Below are 17,110 nucleotides of genomic sequence, written 5' to 3' on the forward strand. Positions count from 1 at the left end.
TTATTTATGATAATAGGTACAAAAGGAAGATCTGCAGTTTAAGAAAATAATTTGTGTCATACTTTTTCTAAAAGTAAGCTAACATAAAAATAATTCAGGAATCATAGTCAAAATAGCATCTGGGTTAATTGTGGTATGATTATGGATGGTGGAATTTCAGGTAATTTTTCTGGGTTTTTTTTCAGTATCTCAGTCATGCTCTGAAAGAAATCACATGGGAGTAGAAATAGCTGGGGAGAATATAGTCTTTCAGATCTGGCTGCCTGGTTTAAACCAGTTCCCAAAAGGCCATTTGGGACTTTTAGTCCCAGACTCCGGGGACACGTGTTCTGTTGTAAAACCAGCTCTGGCTTGTTGAGTCTAAAAGAAACTTGAACCTGACTTGTGTATTTTCAGTAGAAATGGTAAGTAAACAGCAGAAAGACGAGAGGACAAATATAAGCTCTTGGAGGAAGATGCAGATTCCAAAAAAGGAAAACCAAGATTAGAGTGAAAGAGGGGCCAGGTACAAAGAGGGAAACACACACACACACACACACACACACATGCATGAGTGCAGACAAGGACCAAAGAAAAGGTGACAAATCCCAGCAAAATGAAATGCATTTCATTGGGAGGAGCAAGAGGCTGAGTTGGAAAGCTGTCTGATTCTACTCCATGCCATTTACACAGTTTCCCCTATTACCTTGGTCTGGGAGATTTGGAAAAGCAGCTATGTCCAAAAGTAATTTGAAGAACATCCAGGTCTGAGGTCTTCGTCTAGTGAAAGACCCAGGGCCAAGCTTAATGGGGTGGGGTGGGGGGCGGTTCTTACTGAGGTTTTTGACAGCTGCAGCAGGCCCCCTGCTGCCATGGCCTATGGAAGGGGACAACACGGTGGAACAGGAACTGCCCCATTGCTCAGGGTGAGAGGGAAGGGTGCTGTACTAGAAATTACAGCGGGACGGAAGGCATCATCTGGGATTGTTGGAAGCAAAACAGGATATGTGTTCGGCTGGCCATTCCAGCACCTTCTGGGGGCCTTGCAATTATTTGCCCTCGTCTGCCTCCTTCAAACCCCAAAATACTAACCACAACTGTTGGTTGTTTCCATATGGTCTAGGGCCTCTCTTGAAGATGTTGTTTAACTAGAGACTTTGTCAAGGCAGCAAGAGTCTGTTGAGGGGAATGAAACTCATTTTATGGATTTTATACGCCCTGTTTATCAAACAGGAAAAGTACAGGAACCTATTTATAAATTGTGGACAGTTCTCCGTGGTGGAAATAAGGTGTGAAGGTACCTCCCAATCCATGGCCCGCTCTCTAATAATGGCTAATAGGCATTGAGGGCTCATTGTTGTTCAGCCCTTTCTATGACAGGGACTGTTGTTCTTATTTGACAGATGAGGAAACCGCTGCGGGAAGGTGGGTTTCCAGCGTAGGGCTACACCGATGAAGCGCAGACTCGGTCAGCCTGACCCCAGCCAGGTACGCCCCGCCCCCACCTGGCAGGAGGGACACCTGGCTGTTTGTAATACCTGGTCAGTACTGACTACTGATAGGCCACATGTATTTTGATCTCCCTTTATTTCTGCATCTCCTTCAGATCCCATCACTTGGTCAGGGGAGCCCCATCAACTAACTAGCTCTCTCTGTTGTACCTTTCCAAACGCCCTCTGTTTTACCATTTGCATTTGTTTTTGTATGATTATTTGATTTTCTGTCCCCCCACTAGAACATAAGCTTTCTGAAGACAGGAACTCTGCATGTGTGTGTGTGTGTGTGTGTGTGTGTGTGTGTGTGTGTCTGACTTTTGTATCCCTGGGCCTGGCATGTAGCAGGGATGGGTTGAACTGATGGCTGAACTGGTACCTGGTGTGTTGGAGCTGACGTGGCTACAGGTTACTCTGAGTCCAATAGCAGCTGCTCCAAGAAGACATGCATGTGCTGCCTGAACTCTACTCAGTTCTTTAGCTCTTTCTGTTTCTGGTTGTTAATATACACATAGAAACAAACGCTGAGAATTCGGGAGATATATAGCTGTCCTTGAAGCAAAGTAACTGTGTTAATGCCTTTAGCAAATACACATTTTGTGTCCCCCACTGCCTCAGAATACTCTCCATGGCTGTGGTGATGTTTGGTAAACATATCTTTCAGCCAGAGCACTAGCTGGAAGACTTTTTTCTCTTATTCAGAAGCCTTTCCTGTTGGTTGGTTTCTGTTTGTCTCTCCTGCGTCAGCAACGGGAATTAAAAGTTGTCTCCTTACCAGTGTTTTCTGTTCAGCAGATCCCTGGCTGTCGGATTGTGAGAAGAGAGAGCTCTGAAAAGGGAAGGGGGTGAAACTCACCTTGGACCAAGGAGTAGGGGAGACGGATAACATGGGCATCCCAGTGACACATGAGGGAAGGGGATGCACTTAGTAATGCAACTTAGAGTGTGTAAAGGCACAAGCAAATGAAATCTCTCTCTTCCTAGTAAGAAAAAAGTTTTTACTGAAAAGAATTCCAGAAAAAAACACAAGACCCACAACATTTGTGCAATTTATTTTACTGTGTGTAAACTTCCTGCAGGAAGACCAGGCAGATGGAGCAATAAGCCTTTCCTTGGTCAGTGGGAGGTTGTGCCCACGTCCATTCTTAGGTGGTGGGGCAGTTCTTCTGGCGGAGAGAAACTCCTAAATTATTCAGTCACAGAGTAGCCAGAAATGGCCTTCCTTGCCAGCCTCTGTGTACTGAAATATTACCATTTCTCAAGGCTTACCTCAACGCTGTTGCCCCTACAGTGCCTTCCCTGAGACCCCCATCAGAATCAATCACTTCTCATTCAGTGCTCCCATGGAATATTTACATCTGTTTCATTTGACCCTGGACTTCTGTAGCTCACATGCACTTGAAGGGCTGGTGCTGATTTCTTTGACGTCTTCACAGTCCCTTGCACAGAACAGATAATAAATGCTTGTTAAAATAAACAAGTGTGGGCTTCCCTGGTGGCGCAGTGTTTGAGAGTCCGCCTGCCGATGCAGGGGACACGGGTTCGTGCCCCGGTCCGGGAAGATCCCACATGCCGTGGAGCGGCTGGGCCCGTGAGCCATGGCCGCTGAGCCTGCACGTCCAGAGCCTGTGCTCCACAACAGGAGAGGCCGCAACAGTGAGAGGCCCGCATACCGCAAAAAAAAAAAAAAAAAAAAAACAAGTGTGGGAGAAGAGGAAAGGGAGCATTTCCAGGGTGCTATGATGACTGAGATTGAAGCAAGGTTAAGAAACCTGATCCTCCCATGCAGTGTGATAAGAAGCTCTTGGAAGGCTCTAAGGAGGGCATAACCTAATGGGTAATGCACGGAAGGGGGTTGCATGTCATCTCCTGCCCGGCCTATTGCTGTGTCTATGGAACAGGTGTCTCCCATTTTCCCCATTGCAGAGCTGCTAAAGCGGTCTTTCCTCCCCTGTCTTCATCCTAGTGTGGCTGGCCTTTGAGGTGGACTGACAGCTCCTTTTCTCAGTGACATTTTAATCTTCCCATGAATGTGTTGCATTAAAACAAACGAACTGTAACTCTCCTAGAGAATAAGTGAACTCCTGAAGATTGACAGATTTAACTTTAGTGAGAAGGCAAAAAAAGGACCCAGACTATTTCATTACAGTCAGTTAAGGTCAGCAACCTAAGTCTGACAGCAATAAAAGGATTATTTAACAATGAATAGTTTCAGTTCTACTCATTCTCTCTAATAGATCATCTTCCAGAAAGAAGTGTTTAAAAAACCCCAGAATGAATTGTTGTACTCTACTGAAATATCAACATGTAAGCTGTGGAGTGAAATCATTGGTGGCAGAATCATATTTACACATCTGTTGTGCGAACAGAATTACAGATACTCTTAAAAGAAGAACAAAGTAAATTTGAATAAAAATAGCGCACATTTTGACCAGATGCTGATTACTTATTAGGGGTTGGGAGTGACTTGGACAGCGTACAAAGAAAGTAAAAGCTTGGCGTCTTTTAGAGACGTGCAAGATGAATCCTGCTTTAGGGGGGTTTCCGCCTGTCTTCACTTTAAGAATCTGGAGCACCGTGGAGCTCCCCGGCACTCACCCACACTACTTAGATCCAGTTGGGTTTATGAGTACAACAGACGACAGTCATATATGCAAGAAGTAAAAACCCTTTCAAACTGACCTGCTTACCGTGGTGAGTCACTATTTCTGCCAGACAAGTACTGTGCAAGCCGGGCTTCTTTCATTTTACTACCTGTGTTCTTTCTACAGCAGGAACAGTACAGTGTTTATTGCTTGCAATTAAATTTCATATTGTGTGAGGAATAACACTCTTTGATAAAGAATACATATGTTAAAAAAAAAAAGAAAAAGAATACATATGTTGTGTGGTCCCATACGCCAGCAGTTAGCTTTTTTTTTCCTTTTTGTAATATAGGATTAAATTACCATGCTCCTACCACAGGCTCTTATCACACTTAAAATAATTTCTTAATATCATCAATCATCCTGCCAGTTGTCAAGTTTTCTATGTGTCATGATTTTTTAACATTTATTTTAGTTAGAATCCAAATAGAGTCCCTACTTTGCAGTTGACAGTGTCCCTTAAGTCTCTTTTAATATGTAATTTTTCCTTCCAGCGCTCTCCCTCACCTCCTGTAATGTTTCTGTTGAGGAAATCAGGTCATTTTTCCTGTAGAATTTTCCATCGTCTGAATTTTCTTGATTGTATCCCTGTGTTACACTCCTTTAATCACTATTGTTGTTTATGTAGATATAGCAAACATTTACTACAGCTATTTCCCTAGACAGAGTGAGAAAAATCTCCCCTTAATCAGAACAACCTTAAATGGGAATGACATTGCCACAGCCATTTTTGCTTTAGAACTACGTGAGATAATGTTCAGGTGCTCTCTGGCCACTGTCTGTTGTCTCTGTGTGAATAAGTTGAAAAGGTGTAAAGCAGTTAGGGAAGAGTATGTCACTCAGGATGCACATCTATGAGGAACAATTAGATTCTTTTTACAGAAATGATCACAAATGGACTCTTGTAACCTTACACAACTTAACGCCAGTGCCAGTTAATCCGGTTGGTAAGGATGATGCTTGTGTAAGTCTTACAGTGACAGAGGGCTACTCTGTGTGCTTGGGAAATTCACTGAAGCATAAATGCACACAGCTATGAAGAGTTAATTAAAATTAAATATGAGAGACCTAAAAAAAAATGCCATGCACCATAACCACCATAAAAACTAGAGTAAACTCTAAAAAAGCCTGTTCAAATTTTTCTGAATAGCTCTTTCAGTATCTAATGAAAATAGATTGGTTACTTAAGGACTGAAATTTAGTACATAAAAGGAGTTTATAGAGATCTAAATTTGTGATTATAGACCCTTAAACCCAGTATACCTTCAGGAACTAGAATAATTTCAAGGAGAAAAATAATTTTCAACGGTGACATAGACATTTTTGCCATCAAAACAGCCTCGTATTCCATTTCTGCATATAAGGTGCACCATGGCCCTGTCACATAAATAACTTTAGATTTAATTCTAACTCATACTTTTCTTAAATAGCATACTCTTTATAGATCATTGTCCAAGTCTATTGTAATTGCCGTAACATTAAAAAATAAATTCTTAGATTATAAACTAGACCCTTTTTTGTACATGCTACGCAACTTTTTTTTTTTTTTTTTTGCCATTCCCCGCGGCATGAGGAATCTTAGTTCCCCAGCCAGGGATTGAACCCGTGCCCCCTGCAGTGGAAGTGGGGATTCTGAGCCATTGGACTGCCAGGGAAGTCCCTAGACCCTTTTTTAACTTGGAAAGAGAGTTAATACTTTTTGATGTAGGACCTATTTGTATTTCTTTAATAAGCAAAATTGTAGGGGACTGCTATACCTGTGACCAGGAAATATCACTTTATGAAGTACTTGCTATTCACCAAAGATAAAAATTGTGATTTATCTACTTGTGCACTGATAATGAAGGCTTCACTTGAAGATTGAATCTGGTTAGATATTTACAGGGCTCCCTTAATGACACTTACTAAACCACCATCAAAATATTGTGTGCTTGAAATTCCTCTCTGATAGGAAGGAAGGATTCTTTATTAGCCCAGTCTGCCTTGTGACCAAGAATACTCATTTGTAAGATTGAGATTTTCATGTCTGGTTAAGGTTTTTGTCAGTAGCCAGTAAGCAGAATAAAATTGAACTCTATTCTTTGGCCTCCCTCTTTTCGTCAAAGACTCCTTTATTACATCTTAGGCAGTAGAAGTAAGGAAAAAAATAGCTTTTGGTTCTTATAAGGCTTGGGTTCACATCTTGCTTCTGTAGCTGCAATAGTCGGCATTCTTACTATCACAAATGACATAAAGTTCTCCTGAAAAAGAAATGTACCGGGGTCATGACTTCCAAGAGCAGAGGTAGTACCGCCTTCTGGCATGTTTCCAGGGGTGTCCACAGGATGTAGGCTTGTTCTTGCCTTCCCTGGGCTGGGCTTTCCTCTCTGTTGGCCACCAGCACCCGAGCTCTGTCCTAAACAAGTCCTCACCTAAACTGAAGGATCTCAGCATTCTCCCTTCCACTTTATTATTTCTCAGTCTTTGTTTTGTACTACTTCCCTTTTTCTTAAAAGTATCCCTCCTTTTTTCCAAGTTGACTTTTCCCCTTCACCTTTGATCCCATCCCATCTGTCTTATCCAAAAATATAGAGACGGTCTCCACTAATTACTTCCCCCTCTTTAAAATCTTAATCTTTCTACTAACGTTCGAGCGCACCATCCTAAAACTAAACACCTTTAGCCCTTTCAAATCCCCTTCAATTGTTTGATCTCTCAATTTCCTTATTGAATGTGAAAATCCCTCCTCTGGACCTTAGTGGGTGTTAATCCTCTTCCTTGCTGGAGAATGTCTGTGCTTGTTACCTCCATTTCTTAGCTCTTACTCAACACCTTTAGTTCTGCTGGGTTCACCTTCCTCATCATGTGGCTTCTTTATAAGCCTTGTGGTGGGCTGAAAAATGACCCTCACCCCTAGGCTTCAACATCTATGTCAAAACACAGGAACCAGTGCATGCTACTTTATTTGGAAAATTTGATTGCATATGTGATTAAATTAAGAGTTTTGAGATGGGATGATCCTGGATGGGCCATAAATGCCATCACAAGTGTCCTTATAAGAGAGAGGCAGAGGACACTTTGACACTACAGGCACACGTACTACAAGCTGAGGAATGCTTAAAACTTCTAGGTTCTGGAAGAGGCAAGGAACACATTGTGCCCTAGAGCCTCTGAGGAAGCCTGATCCTGGCCCTGCTGACACCTTGATTTTGAACTTCCAGCCTCCAGAACTGTGAAAGAATAAACTTCTGTTGTTTTAAGGGACCAAGTGTGTGGTAATTTGTTAAAATGGCCACAGTAAACTAAATATAGCCCTCTTTTGATATTCTGGACAAAATTATGGACCAAAATGAACATGCCTGAGTAACCAGTACCTAGGTCAGGAAGCAGACCCTTACTAGCTCTCCAGAAGACCCCTGGAGCCCCTCTCAGCCATTGCCTCCCACCAAAGAATCTTCTATTTTGATTTTGAATATCACATTTATGAACCTAATATGAACGGGATCATAAAGTACCTACTTTTTTGTATCTGGATTCTTTATTTTAACAGTCTGTTTGTGAGATTCATCCATGTTGTCACATAGGGTTATAGATTTTAAAATTCTCATTGCTGTGTAGTATTCATTGTCTGTATATAGCACATGGTATTTCTCCTACTGTTGATGGTTTATAAATACTGCTGTTACGAACATTCATTACATGTCTTTTGGTGAACATCTATTTGTGTTCCTATTGGATATATAATGAAGAAAGGATGTCCTGAGTCAAAGATGCCTTCTCACTTCTTTCTACACTAAGTTGATAATCTCATCTACAATTCTACTTCAACTATCACCCATCATTCTGACTCTTAAATCGGTCAGTCTGATTCTCATCTTTCTGCTTAGATACAAAGTGACAGCTGTCAGATACACACACACACACACACACACACACACACACAATGTTTAGTGTGTCCCAATCCAAAGTCAAGTTACTACCCAAAAAATGATTCTTCCTCTTGTCATTTATTATGTTAATGACAGGTCATCAATCTTAAACATTCAAGTTCAAAACAGACTCATTTTTAATTCTTTTTTTGATTATCCTGCATCCACCAAATTTCTAAAGCTTCCCTACCATGATTTCCCCACTGTGTTATCTCTATATTAGTTTAGGGGCACATGTCCCTTGAATGACTCCTTAACTTAACTGGTTTCCCACCTTCCAGTCTGTTTTGATACTCATCCATCCACAAATTCTATGTTTATCTTCAGAAAAATTTGATCCTGCTGCACCCCTTCTCAAAACTCATGGACATGGATGGATCACCACTGATTGTAAAGTCAAGCCAGAATTCTTTAGGTTGGCTTTCTATGCCTTCATAATTTGATTTCAACATCATTTCGATGAGTAATTATTCATCTGAGGCTTCATCAGGTGGTATTGAGTTATATATTTGCATTGTTTTCAATAACATGATAAATTGCTCAAAGGGCTTCCTATGAACATTTTTCGTAGTGGCTCCATATAATGATCATATATTGAGAGTTTGTGCCTAGTGCACAAGTAACCCTTACAACAGTTTTATGTGGTAAATGCCTGTGTTACTATCCTCAATTTACAGTTGAGGAAACCGAAACTCTAATGTCACACAGCCAGAAACCTAATTAGGATTCAGACACTGGAAGTCATGAAACAGCTTGCCTGCCTTTTGCATATTCATGACTCCTCTCAAGGCCACTGGAGGTGGGGAGGTTTCCTTTCCAGCTTTTCAGCTCTGTGGTGTGCTTTTCTGAGGCTGCATCTCCTCCTGGCCGAGAGCTGTGGTTCTAGTCCCTGCCACTCTGAGCTGGGCACCTCCTACAGATGTGTGCTCTTTCCCGCTTGCATTCTCTCAAGCTGGTGCATCGTGAACTGAACTCTTGCAGCTATTGCCCAGGCAAGGGGACTTTAGTTCTTACACCACCAATCTTATTTGGTTCTGCTCCCTCCTTTCTTCTTTCCATGTTTCTCTCCTTCCCCTTTCCCCCCTCTTTCTTTCTCTTTTGTTTCTTTTTCCTCTCTAGGCTTCTCCCCTTTTCTCTCCCCACACCCCCACCCCCACCCCCCTTTGGTAGGTGCAATGGCTCTCAACATTTTTACAAGACCAACCTCTGGAAGTGCAAACCGTCCCTCTGATCACTTACCTCCCAGGCTTCTTTTCAGGTTAAACGCCCCCCCCCCCCAATACCTCAGTATAATAAACATCAAACAAGCAAATTAGGGTTGGGGTGGGGAGATTGTATATATATTTACTTGAGCAATATATGAATAATTCATGCTTGAATCACTATGCATACATTTATTGGAGTTTAGGGACGACGAAATTGGGGGCCAAAATCTACTGTTGATACAAATATGTATCATTATACACAGTAGGGTTAACTAAATAACATACAAGAAAATAAAAGGGTGCTGATGAAACTAAATGAGTAGTAATTTAAAGCAGGAATTGCCAAACCATGACCAATTCAAAACAACGATGATGGATTATTCTTCTATCCTTCCTGAAAATCTCAGCAATTCTAGCTGTACAATAGGAGTTTTGCAATTTCTCAACATTGTATCCCTGCCAGACTTTAGAAAACTTACTTAGAATCTTCAGGATACTCTCCTGGGGCACTACTTTTAGGCTATGAGTAACATTTTAGTAATTTTCATATTGTAGATTAGTTGTAAACAGCCCTTATTCATTCATAAAAAAAATCAATGGAATGCAGGTTATGCTTCCCTTAAGAATTAGGAAGGGATGATCATTTGTGGGTTAGTGTCTGCTCTTTAGAGAATCTCTCTTGGTTCACCCATTAAGGATCCCATCGGGAATTGACATAGTTTTCTATTGCTGTTTTCTGTATTTCTCAACCAAGTCCCTGGTACCCTTCCTTTCCTTGGCTTCTTCCATAATGCCTTTGATGTGCCAGGGGTGCTGTTTGAGGTGCTCCACTTTCTGACTCCATTGCCAGCTGATGCCTCACCCACATAGGTTTCTGTCATCCATCCTACCAGAGAATGGCTCAGAATGTTTGCTGAATTAAACTGGAACTAATGGGTCATTGTGGGGATTAATCCATCATGACTGGATGTGTAGTTCTGTGTGATAACTTGGGAAGTTTCCAGTGATGATGAAACTTTAGAGCACCCTGTAGACTACAGAACAAGCTGAATCACTACTGGGCTCTTGCTTTGTCGTCAGCGATCCTGATGCTTAAGGAAAAAAACTGAATAGATGGAAATAAACATTCATGTCTTCCTTCAATGCTGCTTTTTACAAGCAGCAGCAGTAGCTCTTGTGAGATATTTAACTAACAGATATGGTTTACCAAGGAAAAATTAAATAGAAAGTAATGCAGACCATGAACCACTGCCATTTGCTGACCAAAATGCAATTACGCACAACAGTCTTATGTGATTGTCCTAGAAATTTATTATGCTTTAATAAACTCCTGGCAAACCTAATTTGATGCTCCATTTAGCATTAATTGAATTGGAACAAGGAAAGAAACTACACCTTATATACAACTGTGAGAGATTTTAATGTCTTTGCCTATATTTTTAAATGACTGACTTAGCCTTAAATTTTGAAATGTGGCAATTTTACGCACAATATTACCACAAAAACTCAATTAGACGATTATTAAGTGCATTTACTCATGAAATACATTACAGGAGTATATGCATCAGTCCCCAAATCTATTTTTGCATTTCATTTTTGTTCTGGTCTTTGGAACCTCCATATCCTGTAAGTGTAGTATATGGCTCATTTAAGAATTAAGGGCATGGATTCTCCAGCCAGATTGCCTGGGTTTGAATCCTGGTGCTACCACTTTCAGACTGATTTTGGGCTGATCACTTATACCTTCTCTACCTCAATGTCCTGAGATAATAACATTACCTACCACAAAAGGGGTATTACGAAGATTAAGTGATTTAATATTTGAAAAGCACAGAATGTCTGACACGTTTAATTACTAAATACATGTTTATAAAATAAAGTGGGTAAACTGTACCCTATATAAGTGGGTTTCAAAAATGGTGGAGTATCAGGCATTTATTTAGTTTGTTTTAATTACATCATCTTATGCATTTTTAACATGTCTTAGGATGATTTCACAAGGAAAAAAATTTTCACCTGTTTATTTCATTACTTTTGAGAAGATATGCATCCAAGTCAGAAGGTAGCCATAATAAGATAATATTTTCTTTAGTTGGATAATGAAATATTATTGTGTAAAAAAATGCTGTGTAACTACAAGTCCTAGCCAGTATAACAAGGCAGAACAAAATAACCAACCAGAAAACAAAAACCATGAAAGACATACAGGTTGGAAAGGAAGAAAGAAAACCATTTCTAGTTACAGATGATATGATTGTCCATGTAGAAAATCCCAAAGCATGTACTGGAAAAAAAAAAAAAAGCAAGCTCCTTGAACTAATAAGTGAGTTTAGTAAAGCTTCAGGATACAAGGTCAATATACAAAAATCAACCATTTTTATGTACTAACAATGAACAATTGGGATTTGCAATTTTAAAAAGAGTACCATCTACAATAGCACCCCCAAAATGAAACAGGTATAAATTTAACAAAATATGTGTAGGAACTATATGTTGAAAATTACAAAATACTGATGGACAAAGTAATCAAAGAAGACCTAAATAAGTGGAGAGATATGCCATATTCATGCACTGAAAGACTCAATGTGGTTAAGATGTCAGTTCTCCCCGAAATGATCTATAGTCATCATAATCCTAGTCAAATTCTGGGAGAATTTTTTGCAGCTATCAATGGATAGCTCTCAGCTACCAATTGATTCTAAAATTTATACAGAAAAGCAAATTGAAGAACTAAAATAGCTACAACAGTTTTGAAAACAGAAGAGTTGGAGGACTCACACTGCCTGATTCTAGTACCTACCATGAAGCTACAGTAGACAGAACAGTGTACATAGCACAGACGGTCCCCAACTTACAATAGTTCAATTTATGATTTTTGGACTTTATGATGGTACAAAAATGATACCCATTCAGTAGAAACCATAATTCAAAATTTTGAAGTTTGATCTTTTCCCGGGCTAGTGGTACAGTCCTCTGTTGTGAGGCTGAAGCTCCCAGTCAGCCAGGCAATCAGGAGGTGAAACAACTGATAACGCTTACAACCATTCTGTTTTCACGTTCAGTACACTATTCAATAAATTATATGAGATATTCAGCACTTTATTATAAAATAGGCTTTGTGTTAGATGATTTTGCCCAACTATAGGCTAATGTAACTGTTCTGAGCACATTGAAGGTAGGCTAGGCTAAGCTATGATGTTCGGCAGTTTAAGTGTATTAAATGTATTTCAATTTACAGTACTTTCAACTTATGGGCTTATCTGGACATAACCCCACTGTAAATTGAGGAACATCTGTATTGGCAAAAGGTAGACACATAGATCAATGGAATGGAATAGAAAATCCAAAACTTTTTGGAAGAGAAAATCAAAATGGATCATAAACTTAAATGTAAAATGTAAAAGCTATAAAACTTTTGGGAGAAAACAAAGGAGAAAACTTTTGTGACTTGGGTTAGGCAAAGAGTTTTTTGAGATACCACACCTAAAGCACAATCCACAATAGAAAAAAAATTTGATAAATTGGGCTTAAAGTTGAAAACTCCTGCTCTCCTAAAGGCACTTAACAGAATGAAGAGGTAAGTCACAAACTGGGAGAAAGTATTTGTAAATCACATATCTGACAAAGGAAACATATCCAGAAAATATAAAAACACACAAAACTCACAGTAAGAAAACAAACTCAACAATAAAAAAATGGGCACATGCTTTAACACTTTACAAAGCAGATGAAAGAGTAAATTTTCCTCTATGGAAATTAAGACCCTAAATGGGTCTGTTCCTGTTTAGATGTTTAGATCTAGTGAATATACCTTAGTTTGCTTTTACCATTTATTTTAAATGTCTCGTTTCTCTCTTAATCTGAAAGCCTTCTGCAGCATTTGTATTTTGTTTTAGCAACAAATTCCACGAGTCAGTTCTCTGGAAAGAACCCATTTCCCCCCTCTTGTCACTACTTTAACTTGGCATTTTTCTTTGTATATCTCTCATTTATTTTTCATCGGCAGCTGTTTTATTTGGTTTCTCTCAGCTGCACTGTATGCCTTCTCTTGATTTTAAAGCGGTGTCGCTGACTGTGAGTGGCTGACATCTGTGGGAGGAGCAAGCTGTGTGGGCGCAGGAGGCAGATGGGGCGTGTGGGTGGGATGCGGTGACTCAGTTTGTTCGGGTGTTGATTTTTGATGTGTAAATGGTAAGGACCCCAAAAGAAAGCTCTCCATTTGTATTAAAGAGCCCTGAAGTCATGGTTAGCCTTGAAAACATCTTTTGAAGCTCCTGTGACCTGTCTTCCCCTTTTATAACCTCACTCAATCTTCTATGTCTTTAGCCTCCATTTGATCTGATTTATTTCTTCTTCACAGAATGCAGACTCTAATTTCACATTCATTAGATAAGGCCGACTGTCTCAAACAGCCTCTCGAGGGTCTGTGTCCCTTTTATAAAAGTGCTGCACTTTGGTTTTACGTTCAGTCACGGGGCTTCAATGTTCTTTGTGTATTTTGGTGGGTTCCTAAATTATAAAAGTAATCAATGTTCATAATAGAAATTGTGAAAGACATAGAAGGTATAAAGAGGAAAAGGTAATTCATAATTCCATCACACAGCTATTATCACAGTTTACATTTTGGTATACAACTTTCCAAACCTTTTTTATTCATGTGAATATATACACATAGAATATATATAATAATCTATTCATTATAATATATATATTATATTTTAATGTATATGCTATACATTATAATGTATATATTTTAATATTTTTCCTTAATATAGCTTGAATTTACCCCAATATTAAATGTTCTTCTATAATATAGTTTTCAATGATTATATAATGTGCCATTAATTGAGTTTATCAGTGTGTGTGTGTGTGTGTGTGTGTGTGTGTATGTGTTTTGCCATTTTTCTACTGATGGATATTTAGGCATTTTCCATTGTTACTGCAAAAATAATATTTCAGTGGATATACTTACAAGTAAATCTGCCACATGTCTAGGAATTTTCACAGGATAAATTCTTAGGAATGGAATTATTGAGTCAAAGAGTGTGCATAATTTTAAGGACTCAAGTCTCCTAAAATGTTTACACTTCCTCACAGCATGTAAGAGTATCATTTCTTTGCATCTCCATTGGGTATTTTGAAATATCTTAGGCCACTTGTTAGGGAAAAAACTTGACACTTTATTATTCATTTAATATGCATTTATTAGTGAGATGTAGAATATTTTTATATGTTTATTTACCATTTTAGTTATACTTTTGTGATTTTACCTGCCTGTGTCCATAGCCTAATTTTCTATTGTAATGTTCTTATTTGTCTTATTTGTTTTAAATTGACCAATCAAGATAACTTATAAAGATATCAACCTTTCATATGTCACATATTGCACATATTTTAAACAAATTAGCATCATCTGTTAAATTTGCAGTATGTTAACATTTTCATTTTAATTGTGAGTAGGCTCTGTTTAACCGTTACATTTTCCAGAAGCTTATTATGATTATAAAGGAAGCTCTTGGTTTTCATAATTTTGCATCTTGACACGTTACTAAATTGTATTATTACTCATAGTGGTTGTTTAATTGATTCTACTGGGTTTTTTTGGTTGGTAATTGTAACATCTGCAAGTAATGATAATTATGTATTTTATTTTATAGAATTATGTTTCCATACTTTGTGAAATCTTATTGCATTAGTTAGGATTTTCAGAAAGTGTGCTAGTAGTGAGAATAGTTGACAGCCTTGTCTTTTTCCTGATTTTCATGGGAATACCTATAAGCACAAAGTTGGCAGTTGTTATGAAATATATATTATTCTTCACTTTAAAGAAGTGCCCTTATATTTTCAGTTTGCTGTTATTTTTAATGAGAAATGGAAGTGGATTTTGAATTTTAGTTAAAGTATCAATACTTGGGGCATCTTTGGGAATGCTGATGATTTTTTTTCCATTGAGCCATCCTTGCATTCCCAAAATAAATTTTAAACCCATGGTCTAGTGGCCTTATAGTATAGTGCTTGGTGAATTTTGCTCAATTTTCTTTCATATTTTTGTCTGTATACATAAATGAGTTTGAGACTAATCTGAATTTTATTTTTGGGACATTGTCAAATTTTGGTATCAAGTTATGCCACCCTGGTGTTAGTCATCTATGAGCTTTGGAAGAACTTGTACCTGTGGTTATATTCTCCTTCTTAGTCATAATTTCTATACCTTTGATTTCTCTTTTTCTTGATTATACTTGCTAAGGACTTGCTAGATATTAATTATTATAAAATACAGCTCTGAATTGAGTCATCATCTTACCTATTTGCTTTTATAAATTTCATTTTACATTTATTACTTGCTTCTGTTTCCCATGGATCTGCTTCTGGAATGTTTGTTAACTTGTTTTCAGTGTTGAAATTTAACAGAGAGATTAAGTCCTGCTTCCCACCATTGCAGACTCTCCTTAGTTTCCAGTAATTATATGACACCCTTCTTGTTTTAAAAGTGCAGTTTTGCTGCAGTTTGTAAAACCACTTCTGATAGAACTGCTAATTAAAAAGTCAGTGGTAAATGAAGAGGGAAAGTCCCTATCGTTTCCTCATTTCCTCTTTGAATACTAAGTAACTGAAACCGAAAAGTGCTTACTGGGCATTATTTAGGTGTCATCTTTTGGGGGACTTTGTTTTCTGTTTGCAGATATTGCCGTGGTGGAGATGAGTGATGCCTTCCGGCAGCCGTCTTTATTTTACCACCTTGGAGTGAGAGAAAGTTTCAGCATGGCCAACAACATCATCCTCTACTGTGATACTAATTCAGATTCTCTGCAGTCACTGAAGGTACCTCGCTTGTTTACTAAATATTTACTCTAGGCACCAGAGTTTTAGGGATAACTCTCTGTCATCCAAAAAACAATTCAAGTAGTGTATGTTTATGAAAGGATGTTTTTGTTAGTCCAATATTTATGTAACAGTGACGAATTACATTGTGAGGTTTACCTGGAATTCAATGTGGAAATTTGATGATACACAGATAGGGGAAAAACTTAGTGTTGATTTCTGACCTCCGATCGGAGTTGCAGTTGAGGAGACTGTTGTTGATAGGAAGTTGTCAGTATACACACTGGAGAAAGAAGAGGAGATTGCATAAGGTATGGACAGCCCTCGTGCTGTGTCACCATTGTGGGTTTCATTGGGCACACCTGTCTCCACCTAGAAATATGCTGCCTACTGAAAGTACTCTGAGTAGAAATTCTTTATCACCAAAAATTGCCATCCTCTTTCGCTGGGATATCATTTCAATTAAAGTGGGAAAAGGGGAAGGAAAACTTAGCGTATTTGTCTGCAAAATTCAGCATGTTTCATGGCATTCTCTCCATTATAGGAACTTAATGATAGGAGGGTATTTCCTCCATCCAAAGAGATTGCCTAAAATGCTTTTGCAAGGCCAAGTGATTTTACACTGTGTGATTCTTTGAAAAGCATCTAACAGTTCAGCACATAACTCATGCTGAACCTGATATCATTCATTTCCTTTGTGAAACTTCCATCTACCTCTTTGTGGCTTTTTCTCATCTATACTTTCAAGTTCCCAAATCAAAGCCAACCTTGGAACGTGGAGTCCTAAAACCCAGAGCCATACTTCTAATAGCTTAGGAATTGGTAATATGAAGATCTCTAATCCAAAATTCCAAGCCAAAAAAAATTTAGTAGTATTTTGCTTTTATCTGAATATCTGAAGCTTATATGACTTTCTCTAAAAAATCTGCAGTGTCATTTAGCAAATACCTTTACTGCATGCCAGGCATTGTGCTGGGGATTGATAGGCTATCCCTTTCCAGAATACTCTGAAATAGTACTAAGATATTTTCCCCAACTCCGTCTAAATCTATTTTTCA

At 38.6% G+C, this 17,110-nt stretch overlaps 1 protein-coding gene across 3 annotated transcripts in view; it reads left to right on the forward strand.

The window, feature by feature from the left end:
* The window catches only part of MAP3K5 (mitogen-activated protein kinase kinase kinase 5), a 220,647-nt gene that overhangs the window by 53,162 nt on the left and 150,375 nt on the right, over positions 1–17,110 (forward strand). For all 3 annotated transcript variants that reach the window (XM_082634390.1, XM_082634391.1, XM_082634392.1), the window contains exon 2: positions 15,913–16,052. In XM_082634390.1, coding sequence (XP_082490516.1) covers positions 15,913–16,052 — 140 coding nt within the window. The remainder of the gene's footprint in view (positions 1–15,912; positions 16,053–17,110) is intronic.

Source organism: Mesoplodon mirus, assembly GCF_964341445.2.
Source record: "Mesoplodon mirus genome assembly, chromosome: 10".
NCBI lineage: Eukaryota > Metazoa > Chordata > Mammalia > Artiodactyla > Ziphiidae > Mesoplodon > Mesoplodon mirus.